Here is a 21284-nt window from a genome sequence, read left to right as displayed (position 1 = left end):
TACACCCTCAGTTGTGGGATAGGCCCTTATTTTATGTGTTTGCTTTTTTAATGGTTCAGGGGTGCAGAAGCATCAAAGAATACCCTGGTCCATATATCCACATTTTCAAAATTTTCTAGATTACCAAATCAACGAAGTTCTACTCAAAATAGACCCATTTAAATTAGAAGACCAAAGTTAGCCTATTTCCATGGGCCTATTCTGAGTGTGACTTAACACTGGATATAACTCAGCGTAATTATATCTGGCTCAATCCTCCTATCCACATCTACTTGGAAGTAAGTCCTAATGAGCTTGCTAGGGCTTTTTACATTTAGGACTGCAGCCAGTAGCTACAAGAAAGTAAAAGAAATAATTACAAATAGATATTTCAATTTAGGACAAAATCAAGAGGTAAGGCCTGTTTCTCAGTGTCCCAGAGGTTCCAGCTGCCAGTGCTGGTGGTCTCCCTGCTCTCTGGTGCTAGCCTTAGTCTTTACTATGGAGGAGGTAAATGTTTCACTTTGCTACTGAGAGTGACACTAAGCAACCTCTGGACTTTAATGACCATGTGAGGCCTGGAAGGTGAGCGGATGCAGAGACGTAGCTAGGGGGCAGGGTGGGTGTGCACTGGGCGCCACTCACCGAGGGTGTGGCACTTACTGTGGGGCTTGCAGTGCGCCCGAGCCACGCATCTCTCCTGGGCGTGAGACAGTGGCTTGGGCACCTGCACGCTCCGCGTTGCCCAAAACCGCAGCATGGGGCTTGTGTCTGCCCACTGCCTCCCCCTCAGCTGCCCTACAGTTACCTGAACTTCTATTTGTTGTAGTTACAGGTAGGTAGCTGTGTTGGTCTGCCATAGTCGAAACTAAATAATAATGAAAAATCCCTTCCTGTTGCACCTTAGAGACCAACTAAGTTTGTTATTGGTATGAGCTTTCGTGTGCATGCACACTGTTTCAGTGTATCTGAAGAAGTTTGCATGCACATGAAAGCTCATACCAATAACAATAGCTTAGTAACCAATAACGTATGTGGTCTCTAAGTTGCTACTGGAAGGATTTTTCATTCACACATCCAAGTCATCACTTGATAACTGCAATGTATGTGTGAGTGTTAAATTATCCATTTTATTACCTGGCCAAAGGATTTCTCCTGGAGGGAAAGCGTAAGAATCATAGAATCATAGAATCATGTAAGAGGAGTGAACCGTTTTTGCAGTCCTGGTTCTATTGCAGCAGAAAAGTCGTCATCTGTTACTTACCGCACATAATGGTTGAGAACAGTCATGTATCTCAGCCATTTGCATTTATATCTGTGGTTATTCATCAGCTTTCAGGCTTTCTCAGAAAACCACTAATTGAAGAGTCCTTCTACCTTGAATATGCAGTAGTAAGAAATGATTCACTGATGTGTGACTGATGATTATTCTAAGGAAAATCCCAGAGTTTTTATAAGATGTCTCTGTAGGAGTAACTGAATGCTTTCATTAATGCTCTCAGCTGAGCATTAATTGGTTTTTGATCTCGATGGCAGCAGGGATCCATTTTAAAGGAGAATTAAATGGTGATGCTATCCCAAAAAAACTTCCCTCCCACAACAGCAAAGACTCTCTGTGGCAAAGGAAAGCATTTGGATTTCAGGAGTTAATATGACTATACATCAGCAATCAAAATTGTGTGTGTGTGTGTGTGTGTGTGTGTGTGTGTGTTACAGTGCTGGCCCCGCAAGAAAAGTTCCAAAATACATATTAAGGAGATACTTAACTTAAAAGCAATCCGTACTATTTCTTTTTCTTTTTTTAACCTAGGGGCAAATAGCACACAATTGATTGGTGGGATGCCTGTATTGCAACTGTAAAACAAGTTTGAAATAGGTTGGTTAGTTGGTTGGGAAGTCATTCTGAAATGTACTTCGACACATGGTTGGACTTCACCCTTGTGGTATCCGTGTGCTCTGGACTGCAACAACCATCATCCTTGGGCCTTGGGTCATGATCCTTGGGTCATGCAGGCTGGGACTGATGGGAGTTGTAGTCCATCTGGAAGGCACCAGCTTAGAGAAGGGTGCTACACACTGTGAGCTCTTTCCCCCTTCTGCCCTCCCTGGATTTCACCGACAACCCCACAGCACGGTAATCTGCATCCACCCATAGTTTTGGCCAATTTTTGACAAGTTTCATGATGTGTGAAAAACATGTTGTGGTGAGTTTCTATCTCGCGCAGTCTTACTTGGGGGTTCATTACGCTCATAGGCGATAATTTATGGAAACAATAGTTTTTATTTTGCTTTCAAAGTGTATCAACTTACAATGAAATATATGTCGGATGAGCTGAGAAAGCGTTTATCAGAAGAGGTAATTCAGTGAGTCACATAAGAGGGGTTTCCCCATCCCACATCACCTCTTTCCCTGAAAGTGACTCACTGCAAAGAGCACAGGCCTTTAGAGGCAGGTTTCTAATCCAGCTCTCCTCATTCAAGAGGACTGCAGAGAGCCCTGCAAAGATCAGGGCCCTGGGCAGGCAGGCAGCATTGGGAAGAGCTGCTGCCCCAGCTAGCCAGCTCACCCTGGGAGAGGGGCCACCCTGAGGGGCCACACCAAAGGGAGTCGGCATTTCAGGGGTGGGGTGAGGGCACGGACCAGCCCCCCTTGCCAAGTTATTAATTTAATGGGGATGGGGTTTAAACTTGGGGGGTGTTTTAAAGTGTTATAACTTGTATTTGTATTTTTAGTTTACCCTTTTACGTTAGTTAAGTGTTTAAGTTACAGTGGTACCTCGGGTTAAGAACTTAATTCGTTCCAGAGGTCCATTCTTAACCTGAAACTGTTCTTAACCTGAAGCACCACTTTAGGTAATGGGGCCTCCCGCTGCTGCCATGCGATTTCTGTTCTCATCCTGAAGCAAAGTTCTTAACCCGAGGTACTATTTCTAGGTTGGCAGAGTCTGGTAACCTGAAGCGTATGTAACCCGAGGTACCACTGTATTTTGTTTTAAGTGGGACAGGACAGGTCTGCCTGGAAGTCCAAGTATTGCTCTGCTTTTCTTTGGACCACATCATCAAGGCCGAGGGAGGGGGCTTGTCATCTGGGCAGCCCAGGACTGCCATACACACCGCCCAGGCTTGCGCCCCAGGGAAGTCACTGTGGTGCTGCCAACGCAGCGGTTTGATTTCACCCCTGGAGCTGCACTCCAGGGGAGAGAGCCAGTGTGGTGTAGTGGTTAAGAGCGGTAGTCTCATAATCTGGTGAACCAGGTTTGCGTCTCCGCTCCTCCACATGTAGCTGCTGGGTGACCTTAGGTTAGTCACACTTCTCTGAAGTCTCTCAGCCCCACTCACCTCACAGAGCGTTTGTTGTGGGGGAGGACGGGAAAGGAGATTGTTAGCCGCTTTGAGACTCCTTAGGGTAGTGATAAAGCAGGATATCAAATCCAAACTCCTCTTCTTCTCCTCCTCCACTGTTTCTTGAGACAGACAAAGGCCAGCAACTACAGCAGCTCCCCAAGGTCTCGAAAGGCAGAGATCCTTCTATGCTCCACTTCAAGATCTTTTTAACTGAAGATTTGGAGGGGATTGCACCATCTACCTCCGAAGCAACATACAGTATTCTCTCTCTCTCTGAGCTTTGGATTCTTTCATTAAAACAAGCGACTTGTGGGTCATTCTGGTTCCCCATCTGTGCTCATGTTACTCTGCTCAAAGAACAGCATTGATATCTGTATCTAACTAGCTAACACAGGGAGGGGATACTTTGATTCACTGTCAGCCCAGTTTATATTTTTATTCCCATTTAGAACACTTGATTTTATAGTGCCGGTCATAAAAGGGCTTCATATTTTCATACTAGCGACGGTGCAAATGCAGAGCAAATGCATATAACTTCAGGCATGTTACTAATGTGTTGATTCAAAGAATGCATAGAGTTGGGGAAAGCTAACAGGGGTATTGTTTGTTCACAGATACACAGTGAATCAACCTTTGTTTGTGTCTGGTGTTGAAATATAGCACCACAGGCTGGTTGAGACTGGTTAAGGCAATTGCTTTTTTAACACCAAAGTGAGAGGCAGAGTATCATGGATTGAAAAAGATAATTACTGTGTCTTATCTAGCCTAGTGACTTACAGCTGTCTTTTGTCAACATTATTGCTGGCTTTTAATGCAAGTTAGAGCATTGTTTCTCTGCAATGTCAACACCTTTATTTAAAACGTGTTCCTATTTTTCTGTCTGAAATATATAGTAGACAAGCCCAGGTGGTGCTGATTAGTTATAAAATAATAGAGGGCTCTCCAAATCAAAAGTAGGACTGCATCACACTTTTAGCTATCCATGTCTGTTTGTTTTTTAAATTAGGCGTACATCTAAAAAAAAAGTCATATGTGAGAAAGTTACACAGCTGTTTGAAAATATAGAGGCTTGGTTGGGTTGTGGGCTTGGCCGCCACTTCCTGTTGAGGCAGCAGCAAGCCTCTTTGGTTTGTCCTGTGTAATGTGTGAAACAGTCCTTGGTGTTCTGTGCAATGAAATTGCTGGGTTGAGGCCCCATCTTGATGGAGGACTTTGAGCTTTCCTTGAAGAAGGTCCTGGGTTCAGCCTGTGACATGCCCTGCTGAAACATGAATGGCTAATCCGTTGTTGCTGATCTACAGTTCCCATAAGCCCTGGTCAGCATGACCAGTGGTCATTGTAGTTCAGGAACATCTGGAGGGCTGTAGGTTAACCTCCCCTGTGCAAAAAGGGATATTGAGATGGGAGTTGTAGTCCAACAAAAGCTAGAGACACAAGTACTGGATTAGACAGTACAAGATCAATTGTCTGATTCAATACAGCAGAAGGTCACATCTACACCATCCATTTATAGCACAGAGAATCCTGGGAACTGTAGTTTGTTAAGGGTGCTGGGGGGTTGTAGTGCTGTGAGGGTTAAACCACAGTTTCCAGGACTCTTGGAGGGAAGTCGTGTGCTTTAATGGTGTGGATGTGACCTAAGGATGCTTCATAACTTTTCTGTTTTAACAGGCATGCTTGTATATGAAAATCTAAAAGCTTGATTTTTGTATAACCTGGCATTGCACATTCACTGAACAGTGTGTATAGTTCTTTAGGAGTTGGCCTATCTAGCACCAACTACCAAGAAAGCAAAGGAAAGGTAATAAAGGCTCCCAAACCAAAACAGAACCTAGGTTTCTGCGCTTTTAGCATCCGTAGATTCCTTGCTGAGATTTCGTAAGCAGCTTCACTTGCAACATGTTTCCGTGTGGGAGCATTCCTGAAAAGCTGGAGAGAACAGTGGGTTCTTTTGTTAAGGACAATCAGTTTTAATTAGATTCCGTTTGCAAGTTTATTCTCTTCGGAAACTGCTACTCAACAGGAGCAGACTTTGGTAATGGCTGGAAATATAAGAGGCAAAGCTCTCGTCTCAAAGTCTTTAATCCGATGCACCTGCCTCTGCCGATCTGACTCGAAGGACATGGCGGCAGGGGTCGAGGGCACCCTTGTTTGTTCTCTGATCTGACCCCTCTTGTTAAGTCATTGCACACCCACACACCTTTGATCTTTAGAGATGGCCATAAGGAAATGTAGGGAAACGCAATATTTCAAAAGAATCGCTTTATCAAGTTGTTTAACAAAGACTCCTGGAGTAAATGGGTCCAAGTAGCTGTTGAACCATTTTTGGAAAGGGTAAGGCAGTGTGGTGCAGTGGTTGGAGTCTTGGGCAGGGACCTGAGAGGTCAGGGTTCAAATCACTACTCAGCCATCAAGCTCACAGCCTCTCTAGCCTAACTTACCTCACTGGGGGGTTGTTGTAACGATAAAATAGGGGGAACAGCATGTATGCCACCTTGAACTCCCCAGAGGGCTGTAATGTAACCATACATAAATAAAATACCTCTCCAGGATCAGAAATCACTGTGATGTGATAAGTGAAGTTGTGTTGGGGCACTGAAGAGAGACAGGTCTATGACCCTAGTTGCCTCTGATGCTCACTGGCATGTCACCATCTCTCAACCCAAGCGACTTATAATAGTGTCAAACTGAGGACAAGAATGAGAAATAGAACATGCAGTGAACCCTTCTTGCATCTTTACACATAATTCAGCGCCAATCAGTTCAGTGAGGATTACTGCAGGTAAGTGTGCCCTTTCTCCAAACCCTGGAAGGAAAAGGTAGCAAACAGCCGCTACTCTCACATTTCTGACTTGGTGATGAGAGTGAAGAGAGAAGCAAAAGAGCAACCGAGAAGTGCTCAGCCAGGTGATTATATATGGCTCTTTCCTGCCCCTGTCAGGGCACAGTGAGTGAGAGTGGCTCTCATTGAGTTCTCTCTAGCAAACTTAACAGGAAAACGCTGTGAGCTTCAGCTCCTATCATGTCCTATCTAGCAAACATGCATTGTTGGTTTGACTAAGATCAGAGAACAAGGCCCTGTCAGTAGTCACAGCTCTGCCCTGCCCCCACTCCCTAAAAGTCCTTTGAGTAGCACATCTGTGCTCCGGGAGAGTAGGTGTAAGCCGGTGCAACTGTGCCATAGGACTCTCTTCCAAACTCCTTTCTTGTGTTGACTGTTTCTATGTCATGCTCTACATGACAGGTATGCACTGAACATCGGCATAATGTCGAGTAGCAATGCTTCCCCACTGTTTTAAACATTATGAGATCCTTGGCAGTTCTGCCACTTTCCGACAGTGCACAGATGTGTCAGATTCTGGTCTGGTGTGCTGTTGGTGGTGGTGTGGGATCCACAGCCATGATTCCTCACTGGGAGTCCATTGTGGGTGTAGGGGGACAACCTAATATACCTGACATAACAGTGGGGCCAGACGTTTCTTCAGATTTCATTTCCAGCTGCAGTAACGATGAAAACAGCTTGTCAGTTACTGCTGAAAGACTGCTAGTCTAGATGGATTGTTGGTCTGATCCAGGAAGGCAGTTCTTCATATGTTCTTAAATGCTCTCCTGGTTGTTGTTTCCTCCCCTCTCTCTGTTAGGTAATGAATAGGAAGGATTTCTCTCTCTCCCCCTGCCCCTTTTGTGTAAGGAAAAGGGATTTAATGAACCGCAGAGCTGGCTGCTTGACAGGGGACATGCACACTCAGCGTTTTTCTTGGTAAAAGAACACAGAGCTGGCATAGAAAAGACCCAAGTTACCACTATTGGAGGACTAAGGACTCTGACAGACTTTCTGCTTTGTTCTTTTGATAATGGTTATTATTATTATTAAATGCATCTCTTTCATAGTGCAGGTTTAACGTACGTCCTTTACTTTTTTTAACCACTTACCCATGCTTCGTTGTTCTGCGTAGCTGAAATGGCCACAGTGTTTTTGGCAGTTATTGGCAAGTGTGTCAGGGAGAGAGGGAGAGACTGTGGGTGCACCATCTGGTTCTGTTAATGCGTAAACAAGTAAAAAATTCTGATTTGAGATGTAGGGTTTTCAAGAACCAGATGACCACAGGCATTCTTCTAAGTAAGAGAAAGGATGGGGTATGTGTGGAAATGACAGCCTGCAGTTCATTGACATTTCTCAGGAAGCACATTCCTGCATACCAGAAACTCGAAGGAAGTGAGGGCAAAGAAGGGGCTGTGAAGGGGGAAAGCATCTCCCCCACCCTCTGCCTACGGTCCCCTTCCTTTGGAGGCTCATTATACTCAATTGCAAGAAAATGTGCTTTTGGGGTTTGTTTTATTTAAATGTATAGATGCTCTGAAGGTGTAGGGAGGGCAAAGTACCGTATTTTTCGCTCTATAAGACGCAGCAGACCACAAGACGCACCTAGTTTTTGGAGGAGGAAAACAAGAAAAAAAATATTCTGAATCTCAGAAGCCAGAACAGCAAGGGGGATTGCTGCACAGTGAAAGCAGCAATCCCTCTTGCTGTTCTGGCTTCTGGGATAGCTGCGCAGCCTGCATTCACTCCATAAGACGCACACACATTCCCCCTTACTTTTTAGGAGGGAAAAAGTGAGTCTTATAGAGCAAAAAATATGGTAATTGCTTGAAACTAGACCAAAACGGAACAGATATGAAAACCCCATATTGTCTGTCCAGCTCAGCTTATCCCAGCCACCAGACAAATCCAAAGAGAACTTGAAGTGCTTCTGAACCTTCAGCTTTTAACTCCATGTCAATTTCATATGTTCACCAGAGCTGCTTCCACGTGGCTGGAAGCCGCAGTGTTCTGGCCATGTCTGGTAGGAAGGAATTGTGTGGGTTGGGTGAATAACGTGACTCTTTCCCACACCAAGCCCCAGGGAGGAGTAACACTGGCATGGGAAGGAACCAGGACGCTTGCCCAACCCACACAACTTCTTCCTATACGGCTTTTTAAAACAACTCTTTTAACCACTTGGATGAAGTTGTCCTGCTGCTGCATTTACATTTTCCTTATGTTGCATGATTTCTTCTTGTTGCAGCACTTTATTCAATAGAATATATTGTGCACTGCCCTGGAATCAGTTATAAGGATTTTTACAGAAACAAACAAATATACCGGTATTATTCCTGGAGTACTGTGATCCAGTCCCTGTAAATCATGGGTCTGACATGGTTAATCTCCACAAAGCAAGCAGGCTTTTTTAGCTGAGGTAACCCCCCCCCAATAAAAGCTGCCTGAATGTGACCTTATTGTATGAAATAGTTGCATGGATGGTACAACCATTAAGGTGCTTTATCTTTATCTTAATGCAGGGCTGCTGAACCTGCTCCTTTCAAAATGCTGTTGGACTCCAACACCCATCAGCCCTTGCCAGCATTGGTCAGGGATGATGATGGGAGTTGTAGTCCAAGAACATATGGATATGAAAAACCCAGGTTTTCTATCCTTGTTTTAGGAGATGTGTAAGAGTTGTATGCATATAAATGTCAAGCCTATATCCAAATTTTGGCCCTGGGTGGAACCAGACACAGGAAAAAAACCCCGCTATTAATAAGTCAGAAATTAGATTGTTATAACAAAAGAAAAAAATTCTATGGAAAACCGCATTTTAAAATTTCCTGCTCTCTGGCGCCATCTGGTGTTGCATGTTCATAGCACATTCAAATTGCTGTTCCTTTACTAATGTAGCTGAGTCCCTGGAGGGTGTGTTCTTTAGCTCCAGGTCCCTGAAATAAACATCTGGAGTTGGGCCTGAAGCTGACATACTGGCTGGAATCTGCTGAACCTCAGGGTCCCTTCCAATTCTATGAAGAACAGTAGTCCTGGAAAGGGCACAAGTGCAGGCTCCTAGCACCTGTACCACTTTCATCACTCCAGAGACTTCGCACTGACTGCCAATCCCAGGTATTAATGGTGCACATCCTGGTTCCCTTTTGCCTCTAAAGAGAGCTCAGTACACACCTTCCAGGATAAGTTGACTAGGCTAAGTCTCAGCCTTAGGACCCTGAAGTTAATGGCTCACATCATCCCAGATTCTCTGTCAATTTGAACTAGGACATAGTAGGTTGCCTTATACCGGGTCAAACCGTTAGTCCATTTTAGCTCAGGAGAAGATGTGTCCATAGGGAGGACGACAGGTTAGTTCTTCCTAAGAAACAATTGCCAATGTTTTTAACAGGGTGAGTGCAGTAAGATTTCTTTAGATGTTTACGATTCTTCTCCCTCATGCGGAGTGTGGCTTTGGAGGCACCCGGGCAAAAGTCAGTCTGTTTCTTAATCCGTACATTGCAGGACAAAGGGTCATTAGAGTGATTCTTCATCATTAGAAGTAATTTCAGAAATATGAGATGAGAAAATATGGTGGGAAAACAAACCAATTCCCCAAACATAGGGATTAGAAACAAACTGCATGCCCTTGAGGGATGGAAATTGTACTAGCGTCTGTGCATCCCGCATTGTGGGTATGGAAAGCAACCACTATCAAATTTAATTTGGTTTTCATACTCTTGATTTACAACAATACTCTGTGCTCGCAACTCCGGTTGATTTCAAGAAAATTCCTTGCACCTCTCAAAATAAATAAATACAGTACAGTGGTACCTCGGGTTAAGAACGTAATTTGTTCTGGAGGTCCGTTTTTAACCTGAAACTGTTCTTAGCCTGAAGCACCACTTTAGCTAATGGGGCCTTGTGCTGCTGCTACACGATTTCTGTTCTCATCCTGAAGCAAAGTTCTTAACCTGAGGTACTATTTCTGGGTTAGCGGAGTCTGTAACCTAAAGTGTATGTAACCTGAAGCGTATGTAACCTGAGGTCCCACTGTAAAGAAAAAAGTCCTGGGCTGGGATGCAAAATTGTGTCCTTGAGTGGCCCAGGAGCCTGGGTAGCAATGCGTATATTACTATCAGAAGTGCAATATATTTAACGGCATCCCTGAAGTGTGAATGGGGATTTCCTTGTGTCCAAAAGCATCTCTGCACCATCTATCTACATGGTACCTGATCTGGCAAGGAAATTGCATGAGGAAGCAAGTTTCCACTTAGGTAGCTCCCTTGTTGGGTTGGGGCAATATGAACAAGTTTCAATTTTTATTTTATTTTATTTATTTGCATTTCTATCCCACCTTTTCCTCTACAGAACTCAAGGTGGCGTACATGGTTTCCCCCTCCCCATTTTATCCTCACAACACCCCTGCAGGGTAGGTGAGGCTGAGAGACGGTGACTGGCCCGCGGTCACCCAGTGAACTTCATGGTCGAGTGAGGATTCAAACCCTGGTCTCCCAGGTTCTAGTCCAACACTCTAACCGCTACACCACGCTGGCTCAAAACTCTCCATAGGACTACAGCTCTCCATGCAGTCAACCAGCTGGCAAGTTGCCACCGCCAGCAGATTTTTATGCAGCTAGCTTTGGGCAAATGGAACTATCCCCAGGCGGACAGGCCCATGTGAATGGCAAGCCTTACAGACTTGCTGCAGAAGTCATCTGTAAATACAAGGGTCCGCACGGGCAGTTGGGGGGGGAAGGGGGCACCCATGTAAAATAGGGGCCGCATTGTTGCCTTCCTCCTCCCATGTTGCAGTACACAAATGATCAGTTGCAGAGGGAGAAATCCAAAACTAGATTTTCAGGAATTTAACATGAAGCCCTGTGTATGTATGTGATTACTTGCGTATGTATGTATGTATGTGATCATTTGGCCAGTTTCCAAGAGCAGCACATTTCAGCATTGCAAAGTTTGAGCATTTTCTCCATAGCTCGTATAAGCAGCCTGACGCCAAAGTTTTTGCATTAAAAGAAAGGATTAAAATTTAAGGCTGCCTGGGGAAGAGACTTTTGTTTCTCATTTGCCGTATCTGTTCTCCTAAAGGAAAGGTTTGCAACACCGTGGGGACTTGTTATTTATGTTAAACAGAATCTCTGCAACTTAAAGAGCCCCTGGAGGACAAGTCATAAAATGAGCTCCCCCCCCCTTTTATTTTCTTTGAAAAAAGTCTTTTTGTTGCAAAGCATTTCTGCCGCAAGTATGCTTAGCATTCAGAATTAGTAGGCAGTCTAATAATAAACTTGTCACTGAGAGATCTGGAGTAGATATTTTGCACATTTGTCAATCCTAGGGAAAACATTGCTTTTTAAACTGTTTGGGGGCTTAAGGGAGGAAAGAAGGCTGAAACTGCTTTTGGCACTCCTTGGCTGTGTGTATGAACATTTGCAATTGCGATGGCAATTCTGATAATAATGATGATGGTGATGATGATGATGATGATGATGATACTATATTTATACCCCACCCATCTGGCTGGGTTTCCCCAACCACTGGGCAGCTCCCAACAGATTCAAAACAGAACACACACACACACACACACACACACACACACACACACGGTACACAAATGCATGATATACCGATTTGGGAAGGTCTGCCTTGCTGTTTTCACTTCTGAAGTTGGACCATGGGCATACCTGATGAGCCTGCATAAGTGACAAGTGAAGGTAGCTCTGATCTGGTATGAAGGGCGGTATAGGAATTTATTAAATAAATCTTACAGCCATGTTAGCTGCACTACTTGTGACATCCTTTGCACCTAGCAAAAGGCCAGAGAGAAAATGATGATGGTGCTTAACAGATTTAAATGAAACACAATTCATTGGTGGATAATGTGTTTTGCATGCACAAGGTTCCAGGTCTGATCCCTGTCATCACCAGCTAGAAGGATCACATAACAGGAAATAAGTTTTCCTGAGATCCTGGAGAGCCAGAGTCAGCGCAGATGATGCTGGACAAATAGCCTGGCCTAGTATAAGGCATCTTCTTGTGTCCCAAATATTTCTTTGTTAAACCCTTCTTTAGTACATCAATATACAGTGAAACCATTCTGCGTAATTTAATTAGATTTCTTGTGAGGGTAGCCATGAGATTTCAGTCATGACAACAAGAAGATATTTGGAAAAGTTGCCACATAATGTGACCATACATTAAAACAATGCTGTTTGCAAATAAATGTCTTGTCCAGAACTGTAGCAACATACTGGGGTTTGCTGGCATTTTACCAGGGAAATTAAAAGTAAATTTCATCTCGATTTGCCTTCTTTTAAATTAAGCAGCACTGCTTCCTAACAACACATTCTCAGGCATCTTTTTTGGTTCTGTGTCTGGGCGTTAATAAAAAAAATGCGCAGCTAAATAACTTTTATTATTTTGGCAGTATCAGTTTCCTCTATAAAGTTTGTTGATGGCTTTAGTGTTAGTTTTTAAAAGTTGCACTTAACTGCATATTTGCCGGGGAGAGTCAGATGTTCATTCCAGATGTAAAGCATTCATTTGTTAACCCAATTTAATCTGAAGCTGGTTTGTAAATTCAGATGAGGAGCTCCTTTATAGCAGGTGAAGAAAAATTAGTGATGTGATCAGAACACCTGGAATTATTATTTTTAAAATAAATATAGATTTCCAATATACAACAGCAATTACCAAAAAAAAGAGGGGAAATGCAAAAACAAAACTCCAACTTACCCCCTCCAGGATGGATCAGTCTATTTAAGAACACCTGGAATTCTTAAAGATCAGCAGCTGGGTGCAGAATCAGCTTAACAGGTGTAGAGTTTAGTTCATGTTCCTTGCTGGCATATAGCCATACAACAAGACTCTTCCTTCTTGAGCTCCCCTTGACTACCCAAGTCCTGGAATGGATTAGCCTGTCATTCACCCAGGACATTCTAAATATTGCCTTGCATTGAGGAGAGCTTCTGTCACAAGCGCCACAGATTCCCACAGACTGTAGCTTGCATAGGAAGCTACAACCAACCATGGCTGTCTGCTGAGTGCACCTATATGACACGCTCTGAAATCCGTCGCCCGTGTTTCTCATCCATGCATTGATTTTTTGGTGTGTACTTGAAATATGTAATACATGAAGCATCTCATAATCATAGGTATACAATCACTGGACACCCTCTCTCCAAACACTGACTCTGAGTTTAAATGCAGTCCTCAGTCTCATCAATGTCACTTCAAGCTATCACTGCAGAGTAAAATCCATGGGTGAATGTGGTCTATGTGCCAGATATGCTGGTTGGGTACATCTGATCCACAGCTAATCTCCATGTGGGCATAAAGATCAACCGTATTGCTGGCACCCGCCTGTCACAAGAAACAATGGAGTGCTCCTCCAAGGCTGTGTGAAGTCAAATCATGGCGTCAGCAGCACCAAAGTTATCTCCCTGGGGCATAAGCCTCGGCAGTGTGTGTGGACGTCCTGGGCTTCTGGGCTTCCCAGGCGACAAGACTCTGCTATCGGCCTCACTGATGTGGTCCAAAGGAAAGCTGAGCTATATGTTTGGCAGCAGCTTGGCTGCAGGAGGTGCCAGAAGGAAGCGTACAAGGCAGCATCCAACCATCTTAGGGACTTCACTTTGGATTTGTGCAGGGTTTACTCCTTAGCTCTGTATTCTCCCAAAGATATCCCACAAGGCTGTGGAGGTTTAGAATAAGAGTTTTCATTCTCCCAGATGGGCTTCCTTCCTTCCCAGATTGATTAGTAACAGATAAATAAAGCATATCTCTCTCTCTCTCTCTCTCTCTCTCACTCACACACACACACACACACAGAGAGAGAGAGAGAGAGAGAGAGAGAGAGAGAGAGAGAGAGAGATCTCACACATTAGGCTGCTAGATAGATAGATAGATAGATAGATAGATAGATAGACAGAGTGCTTTTTTCTGGGGGAATGCATATCCCTAAACATTGTGTGAATCTAAGTTTGGCCTCATTGAGGGGCAGTGTTTCAATATGAGTAGGAAAATGAGAGTATCCCTAAATATTTTTTTAGGGAAAAAAACACTGCATGATTGATAGATACACACACAGAGGATTAAACCTGTTATGAGCTATCTTAGGTATACTTTTTTTTTACTCTCAAAATAACGATGGTTTGGGTTTTCCCCCTGGTAAAACTGCCATCAACCAGTGAAATGAATGTTTGTATAGAGACTCTTAACATGGCTGACCTGTGTCTGGCCAAGTGCCTCAGTATTTATGCTTTCCTGTCTTTCTCTTTGAACCCATAGGTAGTAACTCCAGTCAGGTCAGGACAAGGTTATGTTTATGAGTTCCCTACCAAATACCAGAAGGATACCTATGACATCCCACCGATTCGTCCTCTCCAAGGGGTAAGTACCAATAAAGCTGTCAATGGCCGTTGAAATTAATCTGCATCTGAGGTCTTGGCATTTTATCTATTTCCTAAGTGTAGATCAGGTTTACTCATTCCAGATTTTTTTTTTAAAAAAATAATCTCTGACCAGATTGCCTTTCCCACTCTCTAGATGGCCACAGAGTTTAATGAATGCACTGCATGTGGCTCAAAAATAGAAAATATGCGTCTGTTTTCTAAGGGAATAATCTATTCAAGTGGTCACACAGAATACCTGAAAGCAGAAATAATAATAATAATAATAATAATAATAATAATAATAATAATAATAATATCTTTATTGTCATTGCCCCCTTCGGGGACAACGAAATTACTTGACTGCTCCATAAAAACACTAATTAAACAATACAGTATAATACAGCAAGGGAGATTAGATGACTTTCAAAGTCCGGGCTTCCCATTCAGGGCCGAGATCGCTCTGGAGAAGAAGCTGTTCTTAAGACGGCTCGTTCTTGTCTTCATCGTCCTGTATCTCCATCCCGATGGCAAGAGCTCGAAGAGACAGTGACCAGGATGCGATGGATCTTTTACTATGTCAAGTGCCTTCCTATGGCACCTTGTGGCATAAATCTGCTCTAAGGTGGAGAGTGGGCAGCCAACAATGCTCTCTGCTGCCTTAACAACCCTGCACAACCCCATCCTGTCCTGGGTAGTACAGCTTCCGTACCACACACATAAGCCATAAGTGAGCACGCTCTCAATGGCACAGTGATAGAAGGCAAGCAGCAGTTTCTGCAGAAGATGGTTTTTCCTTAGTATTCTCAAAAAGTACAGTCTCTGCTGCGCCTTCTTCACAAGCCCCCTTGTGTTGACACTCCAGGACAGATCCTCTTGTAATTCAATGCCCAAAAATCTGAACGTTGTTACCCTCTCCACACAGACCCCATCGATCAAAAGTGGCTGGACGTTGCTCTTCTGTCTCCTGAAGTCCACCACAAGCTTCTTTGTCTTCCTTGTATTTATGAGCAAGTTGTTAGCTCTGCACCACTCTGTTAGCTCTGCACCACAGACAGAAAGCAGTCTGTTGTGTGTGTTTTTCCAAATGCTGTTTCTCAGTTCAAATGTTTCCCCCCCTCCATATAAGAAATATTGGTTCCTTGAATATAAGTACAAATAGCTTAGCTGGACTTGCATACTATAAGAAAATAGAGCATACTTGCCTGTGTAGGTTCAGGGTTTGTTAGCTTGTTTTTACTCCAAGGTTATCCTGGCCACAAAGACTGTGTCTCCCAGCATGCCCTGGGGCATCTCAGTGGGTTCTGAATAGCTCAGTAGGTTAGAACATGGTGCTGATGATGCCAAGGTCGCAGGTTTGATCCCTGTATGGGACAGCCGCATATTCCTGCATTTCAGGGGGTTGGACAAGATGATCCTCAGGATCCCCTCCCATTTTGCACAGGGACTTGTGTATTGTTTCCAGTGTAACAAGTACCCCTTGAAATTGATTTGTGCTGCAGGCAGCAGCCTACTTGTTGTATGATGGAGCCCAGCCTTTCTACTGCATGTCTGGTTGATGTCATGCTTAGACATTTCAGAAAGTCTTGCTGATCTCCTTTGCTTCGTGCCATGTTATATTGGGACTGGCAAAGAATGAAGGCATGGCTGTCATGTGTTAGGGGGACCCGCGCGAGTGCAAAATATCTGGGCGAGGAATTTCTCGTTTCTGTCCTGCACGTAGAAGTTCCTCACTGGCTAGGAGTTCAGCAACGTGGGCCTTCCCCATGACGTTGGTGGAGCAATCTTTGCAAAGAGCAAGCACCCAAGAGAGAGGGAGAAATACCCAACCCAGCCCTTCCTGCTCCACATCTTAAGGTCCAGGGGGACTGCAAATGGCACACATATGTGCTGATCTCAGTGGAACAGAGCAGGGAGGGATAGTGGGGCGGAAGAGTTAATTCACACCTCATGAAAATTGTTAGGGATTAGGCATCAATTACCATCAGCAGCTGCATTCATACTTCAGTGGAGAAGGAGCAGGGCGGCCGCTCTGAGATAAATCACAAGTGTCAAAGCTGCAGGAGGATCGAGCCCCGTGTCAGAAGCCTTTTCCTGTAGACCTCTTTTGTACGGTCATAGTCAATTTATTGCTACAGCACATTTTCCACAAATGCACATATGCTTAAAGCAAAAATTAAGCAGACTACAGTAATAATAGTACACAAGCACAATGTTAGAATATTATTAATAATATTAATTATTATTATTATCAGTGCTATTTTTGTAGAAAAAGAGGTGCCGGAACTCACCATGAACTCCTCCCTTGTTCTCTTAGAATAGCAATGGCGCCCACCTGAGAGCTGTCACAACTGAATTCCGGCAAGTTCCGGCTGAAAAAAAGCCCTGATGATCATTATCACAGTTATATCCTACCTTTCTTCCAAGGTGATCAAGGTGGCATACGTGGTTCCTCCCCACTCCCCATTTGACCCTTACTACAACTCTGTGAGGTAGGCCAGGCTGAGAAGCAGTGACTGGCCCAAGGTTTCCCAGCAAGCTTCAAAGACGACTGGTTGATTGGAACCTTGGTCTTCCAGGTTATTGTCAGACATTTTCACTGCTGTGCTACAGAGGATGGAAGTTGATGTTGGAATTTGGACACAAGGTGTTTCCCAGGAGGGGGTAGATATCACAGGGTATGGGTATATAGTCTGAGACTGCTCCTCAATGCCAGGTTGTCAGCTGAATCCCAGGTGGCCTCAGCAGTGCAGGGTACCTATGTCTCATTCACCAGCTACAGCTGTTTCTGGACTTAGATAAGCTGGCTGCAGTGATTTATGCTCTTAATAACCTGCAACTGGACTGCTGGAATGTTCCCTACATGGGGCTACTCCATCTTCTTAACCACCCAAATCAAGCTGCATAGTACCAAGGTGGGTCAAGTTATTTGGGGGCCAGAAAAAAGGCGATATATATATATATATATATATGCAGGTTTTGGTGTCTTCGGGTGTCTTCCCGTGTAAGAGTCGGGGTGTCTGGGCGACGTTTCGACGAGGTCTCACTCGTCATCTTCAGGCTGGTGTTTTCGGCTTCTTGTTACTGGACCAGAGCAGAATCTGGTGTTTGAGTTCCTATAAATACTGTTGAGGGGTGTGGTGTATAGCCTCCAACGTTCTGGGCAGAGAGGAAGTTCCTAGATTAGTGTGCCTTTTCTTCTTTTGTTCCTTAATTACTTGAGGGATATCTTGAGTGATTTCATGAGTGATATTCTGAATACCACTGGGTGGGTCATTAAGTGTAGATTAGTTGCTAAAGCTTTCGTGTCTTGACCTCTTGAGCTTGTGAAGAGTTTTTCTGAGAAGATGGCTGTGCTGCATTTAGTTGTGCTCTGGCTTGGCTTCGTGTATAGGGGCGAGCTGTGATTTTGTGCCTTGTGCCAGCCAGATCTGTGTAGGGATTGCAGGGGGGTGCAGCATCCGGAGGTGCCACTATAGTTTGGCTACTGGATGGAGTCTGTAATATGTCTGTGGAGAGGGTCTGGGTTTGGGTCTGGTGTGGTTGATTGGTGACGGCGTTCTGTGTGCCTCTGGTTCTGGTGTCGGTTTTTGTGGGGAGGGCTAATTTCCAGATGTCTGGCAGGCGGGACGTGTCGTCACGCTTGTTCATGTTGTGAGGGTGTTTCTCTATCTCGATGGCTTCCATGATTATTCTCTTGTGGTGATGTTCCATGTTAAAGAGCAATTTGGAATCTGCAAAATTAATTTCGTGTCCTGTTTCTTTCATGTGTTGGAAAAGAGAGGAAGTTTTTTCTTCTTTTTTGACGGCATTCTTGTGTTCTGTGATACGTGCATTTATTCGTCTGTTTGTTTGTCCAATGTACGTGGCTGGGCAGACTTTGCAGGGTATTTCATAGACCCCTTGGTTTTCCAGCTGGATTTTGTCTTTTGGGTTTCTGAGGATATTGGCTATTTTTTGGTTGGTGCAGAAGGCTGTTTTGATATTGTGTTTATGGAGGATTTTGCTAATTTTGTCTGTAGTGCCCTTGATATAAGGAAGGAGGGCCATGCCATTGTTTTCTTCTGTGTCTTGGTTTTTGGGGGGTGTCACAACATGATGAACACATCGGACTACCAAGCAAAACTATCAAATCTACTCCAAGACCCTACCTACCAACCTATAAAAACAGATCCCACCACCTATCTGGAAAAAACCACCAAATCCAAAATAAAAGCCTCTCCTATCAGTGAAGAAATCCAGCTAAGAATCATCCCCAGAGAAAAATCATCCAGATGCCCCAAACTCTACGGTCTCCCCAAGATACACAAAGAAGGAACACCACTCAGACCAATAGTCAGCTCCATAGGCTCACCTCTACAAAATCTCGCTAAATTTCTCGCTAAGCAACTTCAGCCCTATGCAGAAACCATCGCTTCACACGTTACTAACTCCTTCCAGTTCATAGAAACAATAAAGAAGCAATACCTACATCCCGATGACCTTCTTGTGAGCTTCGATGTTGTATCTCTCTTCACTCAAGTACCCATTAATGAAGCCTTGACAGCCATCCAAAACAAATACAATCCCCCCAAATACATCCTGGACCTGACCAACCACTGCCTAACCAACACGTACTTCATCCACAATGGACAAAGATACAAACAGATAGAAGGAGCACCTATGGGATCACCCCTCTCACCAGTCATCGCAAATTTGTACATGGAACACTTTGAAACCAATGCTTTAGACAAGTCAGAACACAAACCCAAACTTTGGCTCAGATATGTTGACGACACCTTTGTAATTTGGCCACACGGGAAAGAAAAACTAGATAGCTTCCTCACACATCTCAACAGCCTACACCCCAAAATACAATTCACTATGGAAATAGAAGACAACAACCAACTCCCCTTTCTTGACGTCCTAATCTACAAAAAACCTGATGGCTCCCTAGGACACACTATCTACCGGAAAAAAACACACACCAACCGCTACTTACATGCACAATCACACCACCACCCTGCACAAATAAACTCCGTAGCCAAGACTCTCATCTCCAGAACCAAACGCCTGGCTGACAAAGACCACTTGACAACTGAGTTACAGAATCTCTCAAATGTGTTAATCGCCAATGGATACCAGAAAAACAGGGTTACGAAGCTAATCCAAAAAGAAACACCCCCCAAAAACCAAGACACAGAAGAAAACAATGGCATGGCCCTCCTTCCTTATATCAAGGGCACTACAGACAAAATTAGCAAAATCCTCCATAAACACAATATCAAAACAGCCTTCTGCACCAAACAAAAAATAGCCAATATCCTCAGAAACCCAAAAGACAAAATCCAGCTGGAAAACCAAGGGGTCTATGAAATACCCTGCAAAGTCTGCCCAGCCACGTACATTGGACAAACAAACAGACGAATAAATGCACGTATCACAGAACACAAGAATGCCGTCAAAAAAGAAGAAAAAACTTCCTCTCTTTTCCAACACATGAAAGAAACAGGACACGAAATTAATTTTGCAGATTCCAAATTGCTCTTTAACATGGAACATCACCACAAGAGAATAATCATGGAAGCCATCGAGATAGAGAAACACCCTCACAACATGAACAAGCGTGACGACACGTCCCGCCTGCCAGACATCTGGAAATTAGCCCTCCCCACAAAAACCGACACCAGAACCAGAGGCACACAGAACGCCGTCACCAATCAACCACACCAGACCCAAACCCAGACCCTCTCCACAGACATATTACAGACTCCATCCAGTAGCCAAACTATAGTGGCACCTCCGGATGCTGCACCCCCCTGCAATCCCTACACAGATCTGGCTGGCACAAGGCACAAAATCACAGCTCGCCCCTATACACGAAGCCAAGCCAGAGCACAACTAAATGCAGCACAGCCATCTTCTCAGAAAAACTCTTCACAAGCTCAAGAGGTCAAGACACGAAAGCTTTAGCAACTAATCTACACTTAATGACCCACCCAGTGGTATTCAGAATATCACTCATGAAATCACTCAAGATATCCCTCAAGTAATTAAGGAACAAAAGAAGAAAAGGCACACTAATCTAGGAACTTCCTCTCTGCCCAGAACGTTGGAGGCTATACACCACACCCCTCAACAGTATTTATAGGAACTCAAACACCAGATTCTGCTCTGTTCCAGTAACAAGAAGCCGAAAACACCAGCCTGAAGATGACGAGTGAGACCTCGTCGAAACGTCGCCCAGACACCCCGACTCTTACACGGGAAGACACCCGAAGACACCAAAACCTGCATTCCTGTACCCGTGAAAATCTACGAAAGCATATATATATATATATATATATATATATATATATATATATATCCCAAGTGTCTCTCCCTGGCAGTAAAATATATACTAATAAATTAAATCACTAACCATTTATGGTCCTTTCATCACCACCCAAAATCAGCTGCCCAAGGCAACCCGCCTAACAGTTAAGGCCAGCCCTGCTAATGTACAAATTAAAATTTAACAAGCCACTGGAGCTCAAATGTTAAATTGCGGGACTTCTAACAAAATACACAGCTTGTCATGAAAGTGGGCCTCCTTCCTGAAGGACTGGAAAGTAGCCAAGGTAACCTCAATTAAAAAGGGGGGAGGGGAATCCAAAGGGAAGCTGAACAATTAACGACTCGTTATGTAAGCCTTTGCTGGCTTTACAAGGGGCGTAGGGAAATTCATGGAGGGTAGTTTTAATGGCCATTGATAGACCCAACAGTGTAATCCTGTACATGTCTAC

At 44.1% G+C, this 21284-nt stretch overlaps 1 protein-coding gene and 1 long non-coding RNA gene across 3 annotated transcripts in view; one reads left to right on the top strand and one right to left on the bottom strand.

Annotated features, from left to right (window-relative positions):
• Window positions 1–21284, top strand: part of NEDD9 (neural precursor cell expressed, developmentally down-regulated 9) — a 60768-nt gene that overhangs the window by 32389 nt on the left and 7095 nt on the right. For both annotated transcript variants that reach the window (XM_082234300.1, XM_082234301.1), the window contains exon 3: window positions 14420–14521. In XM_082234300.1, the coding sequence (XP_082090426.1) occupies window positions 14420–14521 (102 nt within the window). The remainder of the gene's footprint in view (window positions 1–14419; window positions 14522–21284) is intronic.
• LOC309538963 lies at window positions 15599–17486 on the bottom strand. The gene is made up of 2 exons (XR_014222555.1): window positions 16503–17486; window positions 15599–15907 (listed from the first exon to the last, which is right to left on the bottom strand). It is a non-coding gene; the product is annotated as an uncharacterized lncRNA (long non-coding RNA).

The sequence above is a fragment of the Podarcis vaucheri genome (assembly GCF_965113315.1).
Source record: "Podarcis vaucheri genome assembly, chromosome: 8".
Classification (NCBI taxonomy): Eukaryota; Metazoa; Chordata; class Lepidosauria; order Squamata; family Lacertidae; genus Podarcis; species Podarcis vaucheri.
This window is presented reverse-complemented; position numbering and strand designations above follow the sequence as displayed.